At 39.8% G+C, this 18,853-nt stretch overlaps 1 protein-coding gene across 2 annotated transcripts in view; it reads right to left on the reverse strand.

Annotated features, from left to right (window-relative positions):
* Window positions 1-18,853, reverse strand: part of PTPDC1 (protein tyrosine phosphatase domain containing 1) — a 59,463-nt gene that overhangs the window by 22,977 nt on the left and 17,633 nt on the right. The window contains exons 2-3 of one of the 2 annotated variants that reach the window (XM_033123789.1): window positions 14,151-14,306; window positions 12,637-12,724 (exon numbers count right to left, since the gene is read on the reverse strand). In XM_033123789.1, the coding sequence (XP_032979680.1) occupies window positions 12,637-12,718 (82 nt within the window). In that variant the 5' untranslated portion in view covers window positions 12,719-12,724; window positions 14,151-14,306. The remainder of the gene's footprint in view (window positions 1-12,636; window positions 12,725-14,150; window positions 14,307-18,853) is intronic. The other variant, XM_033123788.1, reaches the window with a different exon arrangement.

The following is an 18,853-nucleotide window of genomic DNA, read 5'->3' on the forward strand; positions in this document are numbered from 1 at the left end:
AGATAGCTTTCCATTTATTTAGATCTTCTTTAATTTCTTTCAGCAATGCTTTATAGTTTTCAGTAAGGCAAGCTGAGAATATGGGGGCCCTGATTGCCCTCACCCCCACCTCATTTGTAGGTCAGAGGTTCCATGCTGAGAAAGGAAAGCCAAGAAAACCAGAACCTACCACCCTTACTCAGCCTGTGAAGCAGAGGATTCGCATACAAGGGGGTCACTGTCCTGGCCCCATGCTCCAGAGCCATGCCTAGGAGATTTTGTCCAGAGGAAAAGGCAGGCCTTAAAAACAAAGAACACTGAAACTATTTCCAAAGACACTGTCTTTATTTGAAACACAGTGTGGGGAAGTTCAAGCCCAACAATGTTCTCAAAAACAATGGCGGCTTTGGTGCTAAGCAAGTAAGAGGAGGCTGGTAGATTCATGAAAGCAACAAGCTAAACCGTAAATCAGCTAGCTTGCTAGAAAGAACCAGAGAAAGAGACAACGTAAAAGAGGACTCACAGGGTAAGAACAAACCTCAAAGACTGGCCTCAAAAATCACCATTGCCTGAACTTAGTTGGATCAAACTGTAGAGTAATAAATGTTCCCAAGGCTTTGTGAAAAACAATAGTGACCAGCAGGTAATTAATGAAACCTACCAGTTGGGTGTGATAACAACTGAGGGAGACAGCTTAACAGAAAGATGAGAGAGAGAGAGAAGAGGAGAGAAGAGAGAGAGCACGTGTGAGTGAGTGCCCTGTCACAACACTGTCGTCCTTGGGTGACTGTGTTTGCATGCCTACGTGCTTAAAGCTGTGCCCTCACTCCAAGGAGTCACATAAAAGGCATTGGAAAGTGGAGAAAATAGACTTCATTAAAATTGTCTACCGGTATACTCTCTAAACAGACAAGCAAAAACAACAAAACAAGCCTGGTGGCGGGGGGAAGATCTAGTACTATCATTAGAAACTATCTGTAAGAGGGCCCAGTTATCAGATTTACAGAGAGTTCAGAGCGACCACTATAAATATGTTCAAACAACTAAACCATGCTTAAAGAAGTAAAGGAAGCTATGATGACAAAGTATCATCAAATGAAGAGAAATTATAAAGAAGAAACAAATGGAAATTCAGAAATTGAAAAGTACAATAGTAATGAAAAATGCACTAGAGGGATTCATAAGCAGATTTGATACAGCAAAAGGAAGAGTTAGGTAACTGGATGATAGAGATTATGCACTCTGAAGAACAGAGAATAAAGAATGAAGAAAAATTAACAGAGATTCAGAAAAATGTTGGACACCACTAAGTTTACCAACATACACGTAAGGAATATACCAGAAGGGGAGGTGAGAAAGGAGCAGAAAAAAATATTAAAATAACGGCTTTAAAAACTTCCTATATTTGATGAAAAACATTAACCTACACATCCAAGAAGGTCAACAAACTCCAACTAGGATAAACAGAAAGATCCATACCAAGACACATCATAGTAAAAAATGCTAAAAGCCAAACACAAAGAGAAAAATGATTCCCCATGTACAAGGGAACCTCAATAAGATTTAAGCTGATTTCCCATCAGAAACAAATGGAGACTAAAAAGCAAAGGGATGACATATTCAAAGTACTGAAAATTAAACCATGTCAACCAAAACTCTTATATCCAGGAACACAGGGGAAATACATTCTCAGATAAACAAAAAACAGGGAATTTCTTGCTAGCAGACCCAGCTTATAAGCAATATTAGTGTTCTTCAGATTGAAAGCAAGTGATCCAAGATATTAATGTGAATCCAAGTAAAGAAAAAAGAAAAGATATTGATAAATTACAAGACAGTATAAGACTGTAATTACTTAAAAATATAAGGCAGTAAAAAAGTGTTTTTCTTATCCTTTCTTCTAGTAAGTGATTTAAAATGGACTGTACAAAGCAATATCTATATAATTATATTGTTGGGCCTATACATATGGAAATGTAATATATGTGACAATAATAGCACAAAGGTGTAGGTGGGAGTAGAGCTGTATTAAAGTAAGGAAATAACACAAGATGATAATTCAAATCCACAAGAACAAATGAAGGAAACCAGAAAGGGCAAAAACAGGGTTAATATAACAAACTAGTATCCAGAGTACATAAAGAACTCTCACAACTCAACAATAAAAAAACAACCCAATTTAAAAATGGGCAAAGCATTTGAATAGACAATTCTCCCAAGAAGATATACAAATGGCCAATAAGCATGAAAAGATGTTCAATAGCATTAGTCAGTGGAAATGCAAACCAAAATCAGTTTGGCAGTTCCTCAAAAGGTTAAACAGGGAGTCACCATGTGACCCAGCAATTCCACTCCTGGATATAGTCCCAAGAGCAATTAAAAATACATCCACATAAAATCATGTACACAAAAATTTGTAAGAGTGTTACTTATAGAAGCCCAAAGCAGAAACAACCCAAATGTCCATCAATCCAAATGGATAAACAAAATATGATCTATCCATACAATGTAATATTATTCAGCAATAAAAAGGATCAAGTATTGATACATGCCATAACATGAAGGAACCCCCAAAACATAATATGCTAAGTGAAAGAAGGCAGACACAAAACATCTCCTGTATTATTCATTTACATGAAATGTTCTGAATAGTCAAATCTACAGGGACAGAAAGTAGATTAGTGATTGCCAGGGACTAGGGAGAAGGTAGAATGGGCACTGATTCTGCTAATTGGTATAGAATTTGTTATGATCTGATGCAAATGTTCTGGATTTAGATGGTGGTGATAATTTCACAGCTTTGTATACACACTAAAAACCTCTGAATATTTTAAAAGGGTGAATTTTATGGTATGTGAATTTTATCTCAATAATAAAAAACATAGGCAAGAGATTTGAATGGACATTTCTCCAAAAAAAGATGTAAATATGGCCAATAAGCACATGAAAAGATGCTCACCACCAAGAGTCATTAGGGAAACGCAAATTAAACCCACAACCAGATACCACTGCATGCCCACTAGGAGGATTATGATCAAAAAGTCAGATAAGTAGGGGCAGCCAGTCATCTCAGTTGGTTAGAGCGTGGTGCTTTTAACAAGGTTGCCGGTTCAATCCCCACATGGGCCACTGTGAGCTGCACCCTCCACAACTAGATTGAAACAACTACTTGACTTGGAGCTGATGGGTCCTGGAAAAACACACTTAAAAAAAGAAAAGAATAAATAAAAGTCAGATAAGTGTTGGTGAGGGTGTGACAAAATGCTAGCTCTCACAAACTGCTGGTGGTAATGCAAATAGTAAACTACGTTGGAAAACAATCTGACAGTTCCTCAAATGAATAAGCAAAGTTAGCATACAACCCCAGAATTCTACTCTCAGGTATGTACCCCCTCCCAAATGAAAACACATGCCCACACAAAAACTTGTACACAAATTTCAAAACACTATTACACATAATGGCCCCAAAGTGGAAACAATGCAAATATCCATCAATTGATGAATGCATAAAACAATATGGTTGGAAGCAGGCTACCTGGCACTACTGTCTTCCCCACACCATCCCCAGTGCCAGGGGACCCAATGGGCAACTGCGCCTCCAACACCACCTGGTATCCATGAGGAGAAAAGCAGCGGTGGGTGGTAGGATAGTTGGCACCATGCTTCCTGCCTCCTCTCCCCCTGAAGTCCACAGGGCCCAGCAGGAAAATGAGCTACGATCAAGCAACAGAGTGGGATGAATCACCCTTTCACTTCCCCTTTTCCAGATGGCCGTGGGGCCCAGTGGGGAGTATTATAAATGTATTATATATGTTAGATTGAGGTTTGCAAAACAAGTTGTTTACTAGTAGGAACAGGATTATGACTGCACACGTGTGAGACTGGTAAGAGTGAAGTGAAGGTAAACATGTTTATGTTTTTGTGTGAAACTGAGCATAACAAAATTGAGTGATAAACACGTTTACCTAAGAAGTAAACAACTCCTGGCAAACAACTTCTGGTTATCACCTAAGAAGTAAAAAGGTCCAAGGAAAAGAGGATAAAAGCAGACCTCCAGAGCAATGCCATGAGTAAGTAGTCCGACAGGGTGCCCCGGCTAATACCCTCTGCGAGGAGCAAGTTGCGCGATTCCGGGACTCTCCGAGGTTCTTCCCTGCAAGACCAGCTCGCCTCAGACCGTGGGCCCAGTCGCCTCTCCCAGACCAGGGACCTTCTCCATCCCGGCTGACTCTGGGACTTGGTTCGTCATTAAATTCTATTCTATTCTGTATAACCTTCTGTGCTGACCAGAGCATTGGCCTCTGGAGGGACACTGGCTCCCAAATAAAGCTGTGTTACTCACTCTATCTACACCTATGTGTCGGGACTTGGTTCCCCACTCTCGTCATGAGTAACACGCAGGGACATAGGGCCCTGCTGAGGGGTTACTGTCCCCTTGACTTTCAGAAAGAGACTGAAGTGTGGCGACTGCCTTACAGGTGCTCGCAATATCCCCCCAGGGGGCTGGTCTTATACCCCCACTCAAAAGCAATCAGACAGAGCAGGGCAGTGCCCCACTTTCCCCACAAAGGTATCAACAGAGCCGATGGGGGAGCTGAAATTCCACCTTATTCCTGTGCACGGAGGCAGTAGAAGTGCTCTACTTTTGTTGCGGTGGTGTCAACAAGGCTGAACGGGAAGCTGAGAGTACACACTCACCTGGTTCTTGAGCTACACTTCAACAGGGGGAATACTCATGAAAATAAGAAGAAATAGGATCCAAAATATCTACAATATGATAAAAAATCACTTGTCATACCAAGAACCAAGAATATCACAACTCGAATGGAAAGAGACAATCAACAGACATCAAAACAGAGATAAATGATATGTTGACAATATCTAATAAGGATTTTTAAAGAAGCTATCCTAAAAATGATTCAACAATTACAAATTCTCTTAAAATAAATGAATAGAAATTCCCAGCAAAAAGTAGGTTTTATATAAAAAAGAACCAAATAGAGATAACAGAACTGAAAAAGATATATATATATATATATATATATATATATATATATAACCTATATAACTTATATATCACATATATATACACACATATATAAATAAAATTTAAAAACTCTCTAGATGGACTCAATAGTATAGTGGAGATGGCAGAGAATATAATTAGTGACCTTGAGCACAGATCAACAAAAATTACACAATTTGAACAACAGAGAGAAAAATAAACTAATAAAAATGAACAGATTCTCAGAGGCCTGTAGGACATTAACTGAAGAGCTAACAGTCGTATGATTGAGTCCCAGAGGGAAAGTAGAGAGTGGTATTGAAAAAGTATTCGAAGAAATAATTAGCGGCTGAAAATCTCCCAAATCTGGGGGAAAACTTAAGTCTACTTGTTCAAGAAGCTAAATGAACCTTAAATTGGACACAACTAAAGAAATGCATGCCAAGATGCATTATAATACAACTTCTGAAAACTGAAGACAAAAAAAGCTTGAAAGCAACGAAAGAGAAAAGACACATTTCTAAGGACCAATCTGAATGACAGCAATTTCTCATCGAAAAGAATGAAGGCCAGAAGGAAGTGGTACAACCTTTTTCAAGTTTCTTGAGAGAAAATTACTGTCACATGCAAATTTTATATCTGGCAAAAATATTCTTCAAGAATAAGAGAGGAGTGACATCAACAGGACAGAGGAGTAGACAGCTCCAAACACCCATCCCACCACACAAACATCAAAACAATCAGAAGCTGTAAGAAACAACTCTGTCAGAACTCTGGAAAATACTAGAAGATGTACAGCAACCAGACAAATGCTGAATCAAGAAAAAGGCAACTTTAAAATGGTAAGAAAGTTTTGCAACATTTTCACTTGTCCTTCCCCCAGCCTTTCCCCACCATGAAATATTGTTGTCAATAAAAAACAATGTGACTAGACTCTATATCCCTCTACCAATTCAGTTTAGAGGAAATACCATGTGGATACAAATCAGTAATATACAGAATGTGGCAAACTCTATTGAAAAAACCTGGTTTCTTCAACAAATAAACTATAAGAAAAAAGAGACGGGAAAATCTCAAGTTTCAAAGAGATGTAAAATCAATTACAACATTACCTTTGTTGGATTCCAATTCAAACAAATACATCTATTATACAATTAGAAATTTGAGTGATGTTTAGATATTTGATAATATAAAGAAATTATTTTTTTTAATTATGGTAATGATGACGTAGTTAATAAATGAAATGAAGCAAAGGGAGGCAGAGGAAAAGAGTGGAGGAAGTGAGTGAGCTGAAATTGTTAAGGCTGGGTGATGAGACTCCCATGGGTAGGTGATACCTGTATGGGGAGAGGTGGTACATTCATAGGGATCTTTACTGTATTCTGTATACTTTTGTAAATGTTTGAAATTTCCCAAAACAGGAGGGTTTTTTTGTTTTGTTTTTTCTCAAAAAGTAGTAAAACTAAGATTTATATCCAGATCTGTCTCATTCTAAAGCTAGTTCTTGATGAGTTTTCTATTTTCCTTTAAAACTAATTTAAATACTTTATTTATGTATCCCTAATTAAATTTTCCCAAGACTCATTAGCCAACATTTAAAAAAATACTTCCCATCCCAACGTTAACCCAATAAAGAATAACTACCTTTATAGATGAAATGCACGTTAAAGAAGTTAGACATAAAATAATTTTTTTATTCTTCCAGATTTTTTTCCAAATTAAAAATTAGCTACATTTATACAATGAGGGCAATTTTAATTAAAAAGATGGTTTTTGTAAAGGTAAAAACAGCTTACCTCATGGATCATGGATCACAGTAAGAGATGTTACAACCTTCCTGGGGGCATTTGGAGATGTGTAGGGACTTTTGTTCTGTAATTTGGGGACATTACTGGGTTCAGTGAGGGATGGGCAGGGATATTAAATGTCTTCAGTGCTGGGGCTCTCCTGTGCAATGAAGAGTTTTCTCACCTCTAAAGCCAATAGAATTCCTGGTGAGAAACACCAACTAAGAGGTAACATTCCAGCAGAAGAAAGGACAAAGAAAAAGATTCATCTGAGTCTTGTGCTTGTTAGCTGGAGAGTTACTTAGGGACAAAACCCCATTATTCTACAAGAGGCAACAAGTAGACACCATCATTGCATTTGTTTTAGATAGCACTTCTTTCTCAAGCAGGTAAACTAGCCTGTTTCCCCGAAAATAAGATTTAGCCAGACAATCAGCTCTAATGCGTCTTTTGGAGCAAAAATTAGTATAAGACCCAGTCTTATATTGTGTTAGAGAAGACCTGGTCTTATATTATACTAAAATAAGACCAGGTCTTGTATTAATTTTTGCTCCAAAAGACGCATTAGAGCTGATTGTCCGGCTAGGTCTTATTTTTGGGGAAACACGGTAACATACAGTAAATCTGAAACACAGAGGCTGTCCACAAATGGTAGCTACCAGTAGTATTGGTCCCTCTGGAGTCATACACAGCACAGACAGATCAACGAGGACCTAACAAGGTCCCAAGTGGGAAACCCTGGATTTCTTGTTGAAGGAGAGCTCCCCCTGGTGGAATGGTTAGATTCCAACAAGAGCACAATCAACAGAACTATTCCCAGCAAGTGTTGAATTCCAATACCTTTAGACCCGTATTCCTTTACTTTTCCTTATATTATCTAATCCATACTTAAGAGAAAAAAATCCTGCAAAGTTCCCTATACAGGAGAACTAAAGTGAACTTGGGCAAAACCCAGAGTGGGCAGTAAGAAAATCATGCAAGGGATACTGCCAAGAAAAATTGCTCAACACCTCTCTTGGCTGACTGCTGGTAGTAGCAGCAAGAGCAGCAGTGTCAAAGTGGTGGGAAATCAGGGCACACTCCCAGCGTAGAACTTTTAACAGTAAGAAAGTGTGAGGGGCAAGTGGCAGTCAGAGTTTAAGTCACAGCACCCTTTCTCCTGGAGTACCACATGAAAAATCAAAACTGTGGGAAGATGGGGAGATCTGAGATGACGGAGTAGATAAACAATGTGTCTGCTTCCTTCTGTGAACACATTAAAATTACCACTATGTTACAGAACAATCAACCTGGAGAACATGTGAAATCTTAAACAAAAGTTGTATAACTAAGGATATAAAGAAGCCATCTGGAGACTGCTAGGAGGGGCAGAGACACGAAAGGGGTTGGTCCCAAACCTCCATGTGGTGGTTGAGAAGCAGGAGAGATATCTCGGCCACAGAGGTTCCCCGCAGAGCAGCGAGGAACCCAAGCCCCACATAAGGCTCCCCAGTCCAGCGTACCGCTGCCAGGAAGAGGAGCCTCCACAACATCTGGCTGTGAAAAACAGTGGGCTGACCATCCAGGTGGGATGGAAAGCTATGGGAAACCCAGACATCCTCCTAAAGGGTGTGTGCACAGACTCTCTCACTCCCAGGCACTCACCCTGGGCTCTGGCAGAGGACAGTGCCTTTGGAGTGTCGGAGGCACCTGGGGGGCAGATTGAGGTGTGCAGCTTTAGGGTGAGGGTTGGAGAACAGTAGCCATTTTCCCTGGGGTCTTCCTTCTGGGCAGCCAGCAGGCAGGCGTGCCATCTGTCCTGTGTTGAGCTTTCCCCCCCACACTCACGGCCAAATTCGAATCCGAATTGGTGTGGTGAGCTCTGCTGCTACCCCATGCCACCAAACTCCCCCAACACCAGAGGCACTTTCTCCTGAGCAGCCAGCACCACCCACATTGCACTCTTTCCTGGAAAACTATGAGAGCCCATGGGCTCCAGGCGGGTGGTGACTAGTCAGCTCTGGTGCATTCTGAGACTTTTGTTGAGTGGCTGCACGCTCAGCACTGGTACCAAATCAGAATCTACATTAACCTGGTGACCACAATTCTTCCCACTCTAGTGACTTCCTAAGACCCTGCCTCACCCAACCACAAGAGGTTTTATCCGTGTCTGAACCTTAAGGGAGACAGCTGGTGGCACCAGGCCTTGGGGAATCCTGGCTTTTTGTGGAGCTACCCCAGGCCCAGAACTGATGGCAGCTGTCCTCAATTCACAGCATGGCCTCTCCCACGTGCCTCCAACTTTAGCACAGGCAGCGAACAACTGCGGATCGCTCTCTAGCTCCTACCAGATAGTTCTCAGTGGGTCATAGGCACTGGGTGACCCGCGCCTGTACTGGAGCCCCTCCCAAGAGGCCCCATAACCAAAATGCTTGGAGGTTGCCTTCAAACCACAGCAGAACACTGCCCAATCAGCCCCACAAGCGGCACATACAATGAGCAGTGTCATCAGACACTGGAGCCTGCTGGGACAAATCCCATTCAGTGGAATAAGTCCCCCGCACAGCAACCCGTAAGCTGTGGATGTGGCCAAACCCCACAGCCAATCAGCCTGAAAGTCAATGCCACCTACTGATGTGCCAAGAGCAACTAAGGCTCAACTATAACAAGAAGGCACACACAACCCACACAAGGGACACTCCTGGAACACGTGGAACAGGTGACCAGGGAGACTGCCGCTGGGCCCCACAGGGTGTCTACTACATAAGGCCAAGACTGGTAGACATAGCAGATCTACCTAATACATAGAAACAAAGAGAGAGGCAGCCGAAAGGAGGAAACAAAGAAATACATCCTAAATGAAAGAACAGGAAAAAACTCCAGGAAAAGAACCAAATGAAATGCAGACAAGCTACCTACCAGAGACAAAGTTCAAAACAATGGTTATAAGGATATTCAAGGAACTTAGTGAGAACTTCAACAAAGAGATAGCAAGCATAAAAAAAAAAACACATAGAAATCACACACACACACACACACACACAATACACACACACTACACACACACACACACAATAACTGAACGGAAGAATGCTCCAGAAGGAATCACCAGCAGAATAGATGAAGCAGAGGACTGAATCAACAATTTGGAAGACAAGGCAGCAGAAAACACCCAGTCAAACAGCAAAAAAAAAAAAAAGAATCCAAAAAAATGAAGATAGTTTAAATAAGAGACCTCTGGGACAACATCAAGCATAACAACATTCACATCGAAGGTGTACCAGAAGGAGACGAGAGAAAGCAAGAGATTGAGAATCTATTTGAAGAAATAATGATGGAAAACTTCCCTAACCTGTCAGGTGTACAGCATAGTGGTTAGACATTTATATAAGATTGTCAGCTGATTCCTCAACAGACACTTTGCAGGCTGGAATGGATCAGCACAAAATATTTAACGTGATGAAAACCAAGGACCTACAAGGAAGATTACTCTACCTAGCAAAGCTATCACTTAGAATCGAAGGACAGATAAAGAGCTTCCCAGACAAGAAAAAACTAAAGGAGTTCATCACCACCAGACCAGTATTATAAGGAATGTTAGAAGGACTTCTTTAAGATGGGGGGGAGAAAAAGGGACCAAAATTATGAATAATAAAATGGCAATAACTACATATCTATCAACAATTACTTTCAATGTAAATGGATTAAATGCTCCACTCAAAAGAAAGAGGAGGGCTGAATGGATAAGAAAACAAAATCCTTACATATGCTGCCTACAAGAGAATCACTTCAGATTGAGTCACACACAGACAGAAAGCGAAAGGATGGAAAAAGATGTATCATGAAAATGGAAATAAAAAAACAAAAAAAGCTGGGGTAGCAATACTTACACAAGACAAAATAGACTTTATAACAAGAGACAAAGAAGGACCCAGTAATCCTGCTTCAGGGTATTTATCTGAAGAAACCCAAATGCTACTTCTAAGGGATGTGTGCATCTATGTTCATTGCAGCATTGTTTACAATGGCCAAGACGTGGAGACAGCCTGGGTGTCTGTAGACAGATAAATGGATACAGAGGAGGTGGTACATATATACAATGGAATATTGCTCAGCCAAGGAAGGGAATGGGTTCTTGCCATCTGCAGCATCATGGATGGACCTGGAAGGTACTGTGCTGAATGGAGTGTCAGACAGAGCCAGACAGATGCGATGTGATTTTGCTTATATAAGGAATCTAAACAACAAAATAAACAACAACAAAAAAACAGAAACAAACTCACAGATACAGAAAATATTTTGATGGTTGCCAGATTGTGGGGGTGGGGCTGGGGGAGTTGGGATGTGGGTTAAAAAAGTGGAAGGAATTAAGAAGTACAAATTGGTTGTTACAAAGTAGTCATGGGGATGTCGGGTACAGCATAAGAAATATAGTCAATAATATAATAACTATGTATGGTGTCAAATGGATACTAGATTTGTTGGGGTGATATATGGGACGGGGTTGAAGGGCAGGGTGAAAAAGGTGAAGGTATTAAGAAGTAAAATTGGTAGTTACAAAATAGTCATGGGGATGTAAAGTACAGCATAGGGAATATAGTCAATACTATGGTAATATAACCATGTATAGTGCCAGGTGGGTACTACACTTGTCAGGGGGATCTCTTCTTAAATTATATAAATGTCTAACCACTATGCTGTACACCTGAAATTAATATAAAGTAATACTGAAGGTCAACTGTAATTGAAAAATTAAAAAGGAGGGAAAGGTGAAGGGGAATAAGAGGTTCAAATTTCCAGGTATAAAACAAATAAGTCATGGGGATGTAATGTACAGAATAGGGAATAGTGTCAAAAATATTGTGATTAACGTTTTATGGTATCAGAAGTTGCTGGACTTGTCATAGTGATCACTTCTTTAGGTGTATAAATGTTGAATAACTATGGTGTACACCTGAAACTCATATAATGTTGTATGTTAGCTATATTTTAAGAAAAATCTTTACAAAATTTAAAAAATGTGGGAAGCCAATGGAAGAGAGACAAAAACTGGGATTAGCAGGGCTACTAGAATGCTTTGAATGTGATTTTTTAGTGACACTGCAAGTAACCAAAGAAAAAAGAAATGAGAACTTGATTCACAAGTTGGCATTTGATGAAAGGAATAAACAGATAATTTCAGTCTAAGAACAATGCAGGAGACAAACTCTATTTTCAGCATTCCTTCTTAAAAGGCAAAGGCCATGGGGTTTTGAAAATTAATCTGGGTAACGTAATTTAGTGGTTGCCAGAGGGGGGGTGGGGGTGGGAGATGAGGGTAAGGGGGATCAAATATATGGTGATGGAAGGAGAACTGACTCTGGGTGGTGAACACACAATGTAATTTATAGATGATGTGATACAGAATTGTACACCTGAAATCTATGTAATTTTACTAACAATTGTCACCCCAATAAATTTAAAAAAAAAAAAAGAAAAAAGAAAAAAGAAAAAGAAAAACAACAAAAAAAAACCCACGCACTTCCTTGAACCATCTCCAAAGTCACCTAACAGAAGCCTAAATCTTATTACTAGGCCCTCCTAACACCCTCTCATTGAGACATCCCAGAATGTCCCATGGTTTGCAGTTTCCCTTGCTGCAATGAGCTAATAAATCTAACTTTATTTGACTATTAAAAAAAAAAAAGGCATAGGTCATTATTCAGGATTTTGAAAAGGAATTTTTAATAGGTCAAAATGATAAGGCATAAATAAATAAAAGGCCAAAGTAGCACCTGCAACTTAGGATTCCAATACAAAGAACCAAGCCTTTTCTTTCATGTCCATTCACCTAGTTTTATTAAACTCTAGTTTGCACAGACAAAAAGTGTAATAAACAACTATTACCTTTCATGTTTGCAGCATGCCCAGTGTTATTCACCAAAGCGGAATATGGCTGTTCATTCTGAGGCAAGACTCCTGCAGCCATGGCAGTCTGTTGGGAAAATATATAATTTTTTAAAGTTTTCCTATGGGATATTCATTTACTAATCATCTATAATGTGCGAGACCTCTGCTGTCTAAAACAGTGGTTGTTAGCTAAGTGGCTACCGAGCACTTGAAATGAAGCTAGTACAGATTTGAGATGTGCTGTCGGTGTAAAAATGTAAGATTTTGAAGAAAGTACAAAAAGAAAGATTGAATAATATCTCACAAACAATTCTTTATATTGCTTCTACACTGAAATATTTTTGACATATTGGGTCAAATACATTATTAAAGCTAATTTTCACTGATCGTTTTAATTTTTAATGTTGCTACTAGAAAATCTAAAATTGAATACATGGATCACATGATGTTCTACTAGATGGTGGTATGCTAGGTAGTAAAGACATTACAGGGAAAATAAGACATACTTTCCCTTATGCATTTATATAGTCTGTCAGGAAGATAAGATGCAGACACATATAATGCTAATATGTGCATAGTGTGTCACAAGACAGGCTGGGACAAGCAGGAGGGCTGTCCAACTTCAGGGTGGGCGCAAGTCTTCAAGGAGGAATTCACATTTGAACTGTGCTCAAGGAGTCACATTTATTGTGGACTTGACAGTACACAGGGTATCTGAACAGAACCCCTCATTCTTTACTAATTCAATTAAATGAGGGTTTACTAAATTTATATGACTTTATAGTTAACAGTTCTCATGTGGCTCATGCTAAATTATATGACTAAGTGATTAGTATGTCACTATGATTTCCATTGAGGAAAGTTAAGTAAATTTGTTTTAGATGTCAAAAAAGCAAAAATCGTCATCTTCCTTAAAAGCTCTTACCATGTGTCTAGCTGTGAAATAACGTGTGTGTGTTTGTGTGTGTGTGTGTGTAACATTATATATATAATATGCAATATATAACATATAGTACATAATATATAATGTGTGTGTGTGTGTATGTCTGCTTCTGGTTCCTGACACAGAGCAATTAAACCCTTATAAACTCCTAAGTGATAAGAGCACTAGGAGCATCTTTTGTTCTAATGAGGCGATCCTGGATGGGCTCCTGGATGGTTCCTGGACCAGAGCAGGACACCAGAAAGACTAAGCCATGATTAGAAGTCCCCTAGTGGAAGCCTACCCGACATGAGCATGCCGTCTGCAATGTCTTTGAACAGTAACACTAATGTCATCACACAGCTCTTCATAATGTGGCCACTCTATGATTTCTGCCCATTGGTTCTATTTCTGCCCTTAGAGCCCACACACAACAATAAACCCTTTTTTGCATGTATCTAATGCTGGTGATCATGTTCCCCTCACTCCCAAATTGTATCTTCCCAGACATACACCAGCAGTTCCTGGCACCACTCTTCCTGTGTAATGGTTCTAGACCTCATGGCCCTGGGTACCCTTTTTTACTTACACTGTATAATTACTCATAGCCTAGTGCCCAGTCTATCCCCCAGATGTGGTGTGATCATCAAAAGCCAGAACAACACGGCTCCTTTGTCTGGACAGTATATGTGGCTTATCATCACATCAGTATTTTCATCTGTTTCAAGACATCAGGATATACCAACTGTCAAAGAAAAAAACTAGATAAAAATGATTTGTAATACATTTTTGTGATTAAAAAATAGGTATTCAGTGTGACTAGTTTAACATATATCAAACTCTGAAGTGAAAGAAATGGTACAGAATGAAAAGGTCCCCACTCCTATCTCCCAGCCCAGGTTTTATTCCCCAGAGATAACAATGTAAATAAATATTGGTTTTAGTTCTTCTGGGGGGGTAGTTATTATACTTATACCACTGGTTATTATCTTATCACCTTTAAACCATATTATTGAATTCCTGGCATGAAAGGAAATTGGCTCAATATAATATCTATTATACACACAATCATATATACACGTACCTTTTTAGAAAAAAAATTACCAAACACAGTGCTTGGACCCATTATAAAAGAATTATAATATTGTTATCGCCACACCTGTGCTGCTCAGAGTTAAACATTCCAAGCACGAGTGTCCAATGGACTATCTTTTCCTTCATTTCATCAGCTGCTTAAAACAAGGGCATATGTGGTTTTGCTGAAAATCTGGACCATGCGTTTCTTATAGCACTCCCCCTGGTTATTAAACGCCTTTCTTACTGACCAAAGAAACATGAATCTTCATCATATCCCTAAGATCTCTCAACTTCTTAATCATACTATGGTCATCTACCAGGTTTATGAAGATATTTTTCCTGAATTCCTGTTCTAAGGTGGACAGATAGCTTCCCGGGCCCACCACCTAGTTGTCAACCTGGATGGCTTTTATTGCAACCAAGTCGAGGCCACTGGTCCTTAGATTCTACCTGGCGTTGATTTGTCTTTAAGTAATGTTTTTCATAAAGGGTGAACAGAAGGTAAACTTCCTAAGTCCTTTCATTCTAAAAGTATCTGTATTTTACCCTTGTAGTCAGCTGATAATCTGGCTACTTACAGAATTCTAGGTTAAAAGCCATGCCTTGTCAGAATTTTGTAGGTATTTTCTACAGTATTCTAGCAAACAGTATTGCTGATGAGAAGTGTGACACCGACCTGACACTTGTAACAGGTAAACTGTGGTATCTGTATCTTTGGTGTTTTGAAATTTCTCAAGGATATAGATTGGGAGCAGGCCCTTTCCATTCACCTTGACTCATTCCTGATGGGCCTTTTTATATGCAAATTGCACCTCCTTCCACAGCTAGAAGAGACTGTACTCCACATACTATGACAGAAGTGTGTAATATCATTATCTTCTTTTTCTCAGGTGGGAAACCTTGTCTGAGGTCACACATTTCTAGTGGTAGAGCTGGGATGCAATCCAGCCTGCATGCACGTGACACCAATCTGCTGTGCCCCACAGAAAGATTAACCCAATTAACACAATTTATTAAAAGGCACGTCTTTTCTCTCTTCCTCATTAATGGTGGGCATTTTAAACCTTTTTAACAGAATCATCTGATTATTGTTTTACTTTGCATATCTTTATTTAGTGAGGCAAAGTAGTTTTTCAGAGGCTTTAAAACATGAATTTATTGGGGCCAGCCCGGAGGCTCAGGTGGTTGGAGCTCAGTGCTCCCAACGCCGAAGGCTGCCGATTTGATTCCCATATGGGCCAGTGGGCTCTCAACCACAAGGTTGCCAGTTCAACTCCTCGACTCCCGCAAGGGATGGTGGGTTCCACTCCCTGAAACTAATATTGAACATGGCACCTTGAGCTGAGCTGACGCTGAGCTCCCGGATGGCTCAGCTGGTTGGAGCGCGTCCTCTCAACCACAAGGTTGCCGGTTCAACTCCCACAAGGGATGGTGGGCTGTGTCCCCTGCAACTAGCAACGGCAACTGGACCTGGAGCTGAGCTGCGCCCTCCACAACTAAGATTGAAAGGACAACTACTTCACTTGGAAAAAGCCCTGGAAATACACACTGTTTCCCAATAAAGTCCTGTTCCCCTTCCCCAATAAAATCTAAAAAAAAAAAAATTTAAAAAAAAATGAATTTATTAACAAACTGTCTGCTTCAGAGCTTAGCCCTGTCTTCTACTGGATAGTTCCCTTTTCTTACTGACTTACAAGATGTTTCTGTATATTAAGAATATCAATTCATATATGTCAATCATATATGTCAAGCACCTTTTTTTAACAGTTTATCATGCCTTCATTATATTAATGGCGGGTTTTGCCTAGCATTCTTACTTTGTGTGTAGTCTAATCTGTAAGATTCTTCCTTTGATTTTTCAAGCTCCAGTGCCACAATGTGAAAGGCTTTCTCCAATACAAGGCGTAAATCTCAACTTAATGTCTCCCATTTTAGGTTGTTACGTGTTGTGCCTGTGTTGCAGGTGGATCATACTATTGCTAAAGCATAATAACACAATTCAAGATGACTCATCTTCAAAGAATATCCCATTTCCTAATAAAAAGCAAAGTAAAAAATTATCTTTATTTGTAAATTACCTGCATTTGTAAAGCTTAAATACCATGTTTTTTTAATCAAACAACACAAATACATACTTTTTAGGAGAAAGTAATTCTTCTAACCTAGGAAAAACAGTGGAAGAATGGAAAGTTTTAAGTCTAATTACCCGAGAGTTACTATATATGCTTAAATTCCCAATTTGCAAAGATCTGAGTTACAGCGAGCATTAGCTTGAGCAGCAGAATATTTAAAGGCCTGTCAAAGTCTGAGAGGTCAGACAGACAACCGGCCCCACCTGTGGGAAGCCCTCAGAAGCACACAGAGCACAGCCCGCCTATTCTGCAGGTGCTTCCCACTCATCTTCCTCTAAGTCTAGTAGCCTCAGTTCCACTGCTCTACAAATTAAACAGCTTTCCTCTTTGCCCAAAGCACCTGTCACACTTTCATCCTGTTTTACCCCACTCAATCCTTCTATCTTTCTCAAGGAAATCCCCATTACTTGTTCAACAGGTCTCATTACTGATTTATTTTCCCTGTTATTTGAAATCAATATGGCAGCTCCAGACCAGCCTTTATTTCAAGGCAAATTTAGCCCCCACTGCTAAGGCGACATCTGAGGCTTGCACATGCTGTTCTGGGTATCATGAGACCTTTCCTCTCTGGCTAGTGGGCATATGAACTTTTTCCAGCCCTCTGAGAACCCTGGAAATTGTTCTGTCTGCTCCTTCCTGTGTCTTTCTCTGGCTCTGGGTAGTTTGTAACACCAGTACTCAGGCAAACAACTCCGGCTAGCAAAGACTTGGGGGCCCTCTGCATGTCCCCAGGGCACACTCTGCACTGCTTCCTTCTCTCCAGTACCCTACACTGCAGATTGCAGCCACCTTGGCTCCCTGTGCATCTTTGAGCAGGCTCTGTTTAGGGCTTCCTCTCTGCACTGCAGCCTAGACACTGCTTCCGGGGAGGCAGCTGGCGCAACCTTAGGCTCACCATGTTTGTTTCTCTTCTCTCAGAAGTCTCAAAACCCATTTTTTATATATTTTGTCAGGTTTTCCAGTTGTTTAAGGCAGGAGGGTAATTCTCGTCTCTGTTGTTTTATCTTGGTTGAAAGCAGAAATTCCCCTTGGCCCTCTTCAAATTACTCGAATCCAGGAGAACTCTGCAAGAATGCTCATTATGCATCGACTTTACATAAAAACATAAATTTATAGTTCAACTATATATAATTGCTGATCAATTATATACAGCTCAATTACATTAATACAGTCAGAAGTTCTGTGTTTAAATCTTGACTCTGTTCATTGTCAGCTATATGAACCGTTTTGAGCTTCAATCTTCTCTTCTGAGAAACAAGGATTATTATGTCTACTTTCTTAGGCTGCTGTGAGGATGAAAAGACATATTGTATGTGTATGTGTTTCTAGTACAATGTCGGGCATATAGGTGTTCAATAATCGCTTGTTATTTTAATTTACAAACCAATATCTGTAGCATCTTTTTGTTTCTTTCCCTTCTTAGTCTGTGTTCACTTCATTTCCCTCTTATTTTTATAAGATTTGTAAAGTATTCACTTCATTACCAGTCCTTCCAGTAGTTAGTAATGGTTGAGCTTTTCAAGAAGATTTATGAGAACATTACGTCTATTCACAGCTGAACTTATTTCATGTGCCTGGTTGTAGAGTCTGGAGAAAAAGGGTTTGACTAGTATTCCTGTCATTTCAATGCACAATCATGTATTATTTAACTGTTGCTAATGACAGACACTCTATCCTACAGTTTGCTTTTATTTCAAAAAGTCCCTCAAAATGACTCAACTGTTTAGGATTAATCACATGCTCACTAATTATTAAAACTTAAAACTTAGAATAGCAATAGACTATTACTCATGCTGTTAAGAAGAGTTGTGACAAAGCAAGAGTTTGACGTAAAAAATGTTCTACTTCACAAGAAAGTCATCACCCAAGAGACTGGGCTCTGAGATGGGCTAAGGAGTTTTTAGGTCACTACTTTCCCTTCCATCTTCCAGACACACGATATTCTGCCAAAATCTACACGTGTACTTTTTGGAGACACTCTGTGGGGACTGCATGAAGAGATGCCTGGGAGGTCAGAAGCGTCATGTAATCCTTCCCAGACTCTCACAGCACTACCATTCCAACCTACATCAGAATCACTTTG

The sequence above is a fragment of the Rhinolophus ferrumequinum genome, chromosome 12 (assembly GCF_004115265.2).
Source record: "Rhinolophus ferrumequinum isolate MPI-CBG mRhiFer1 chromosome 12, mRhiFer1_v1.p, whole genome shotgun sequence".
Classification (NCBI taxonomy): domain Eukaryota; kingdom Metazoa; phylum Chordata; class Mammalia; order Chiroptera; family Rhinolophidae; genus Rhinolophus; species Rhinolophus ferrumequinum.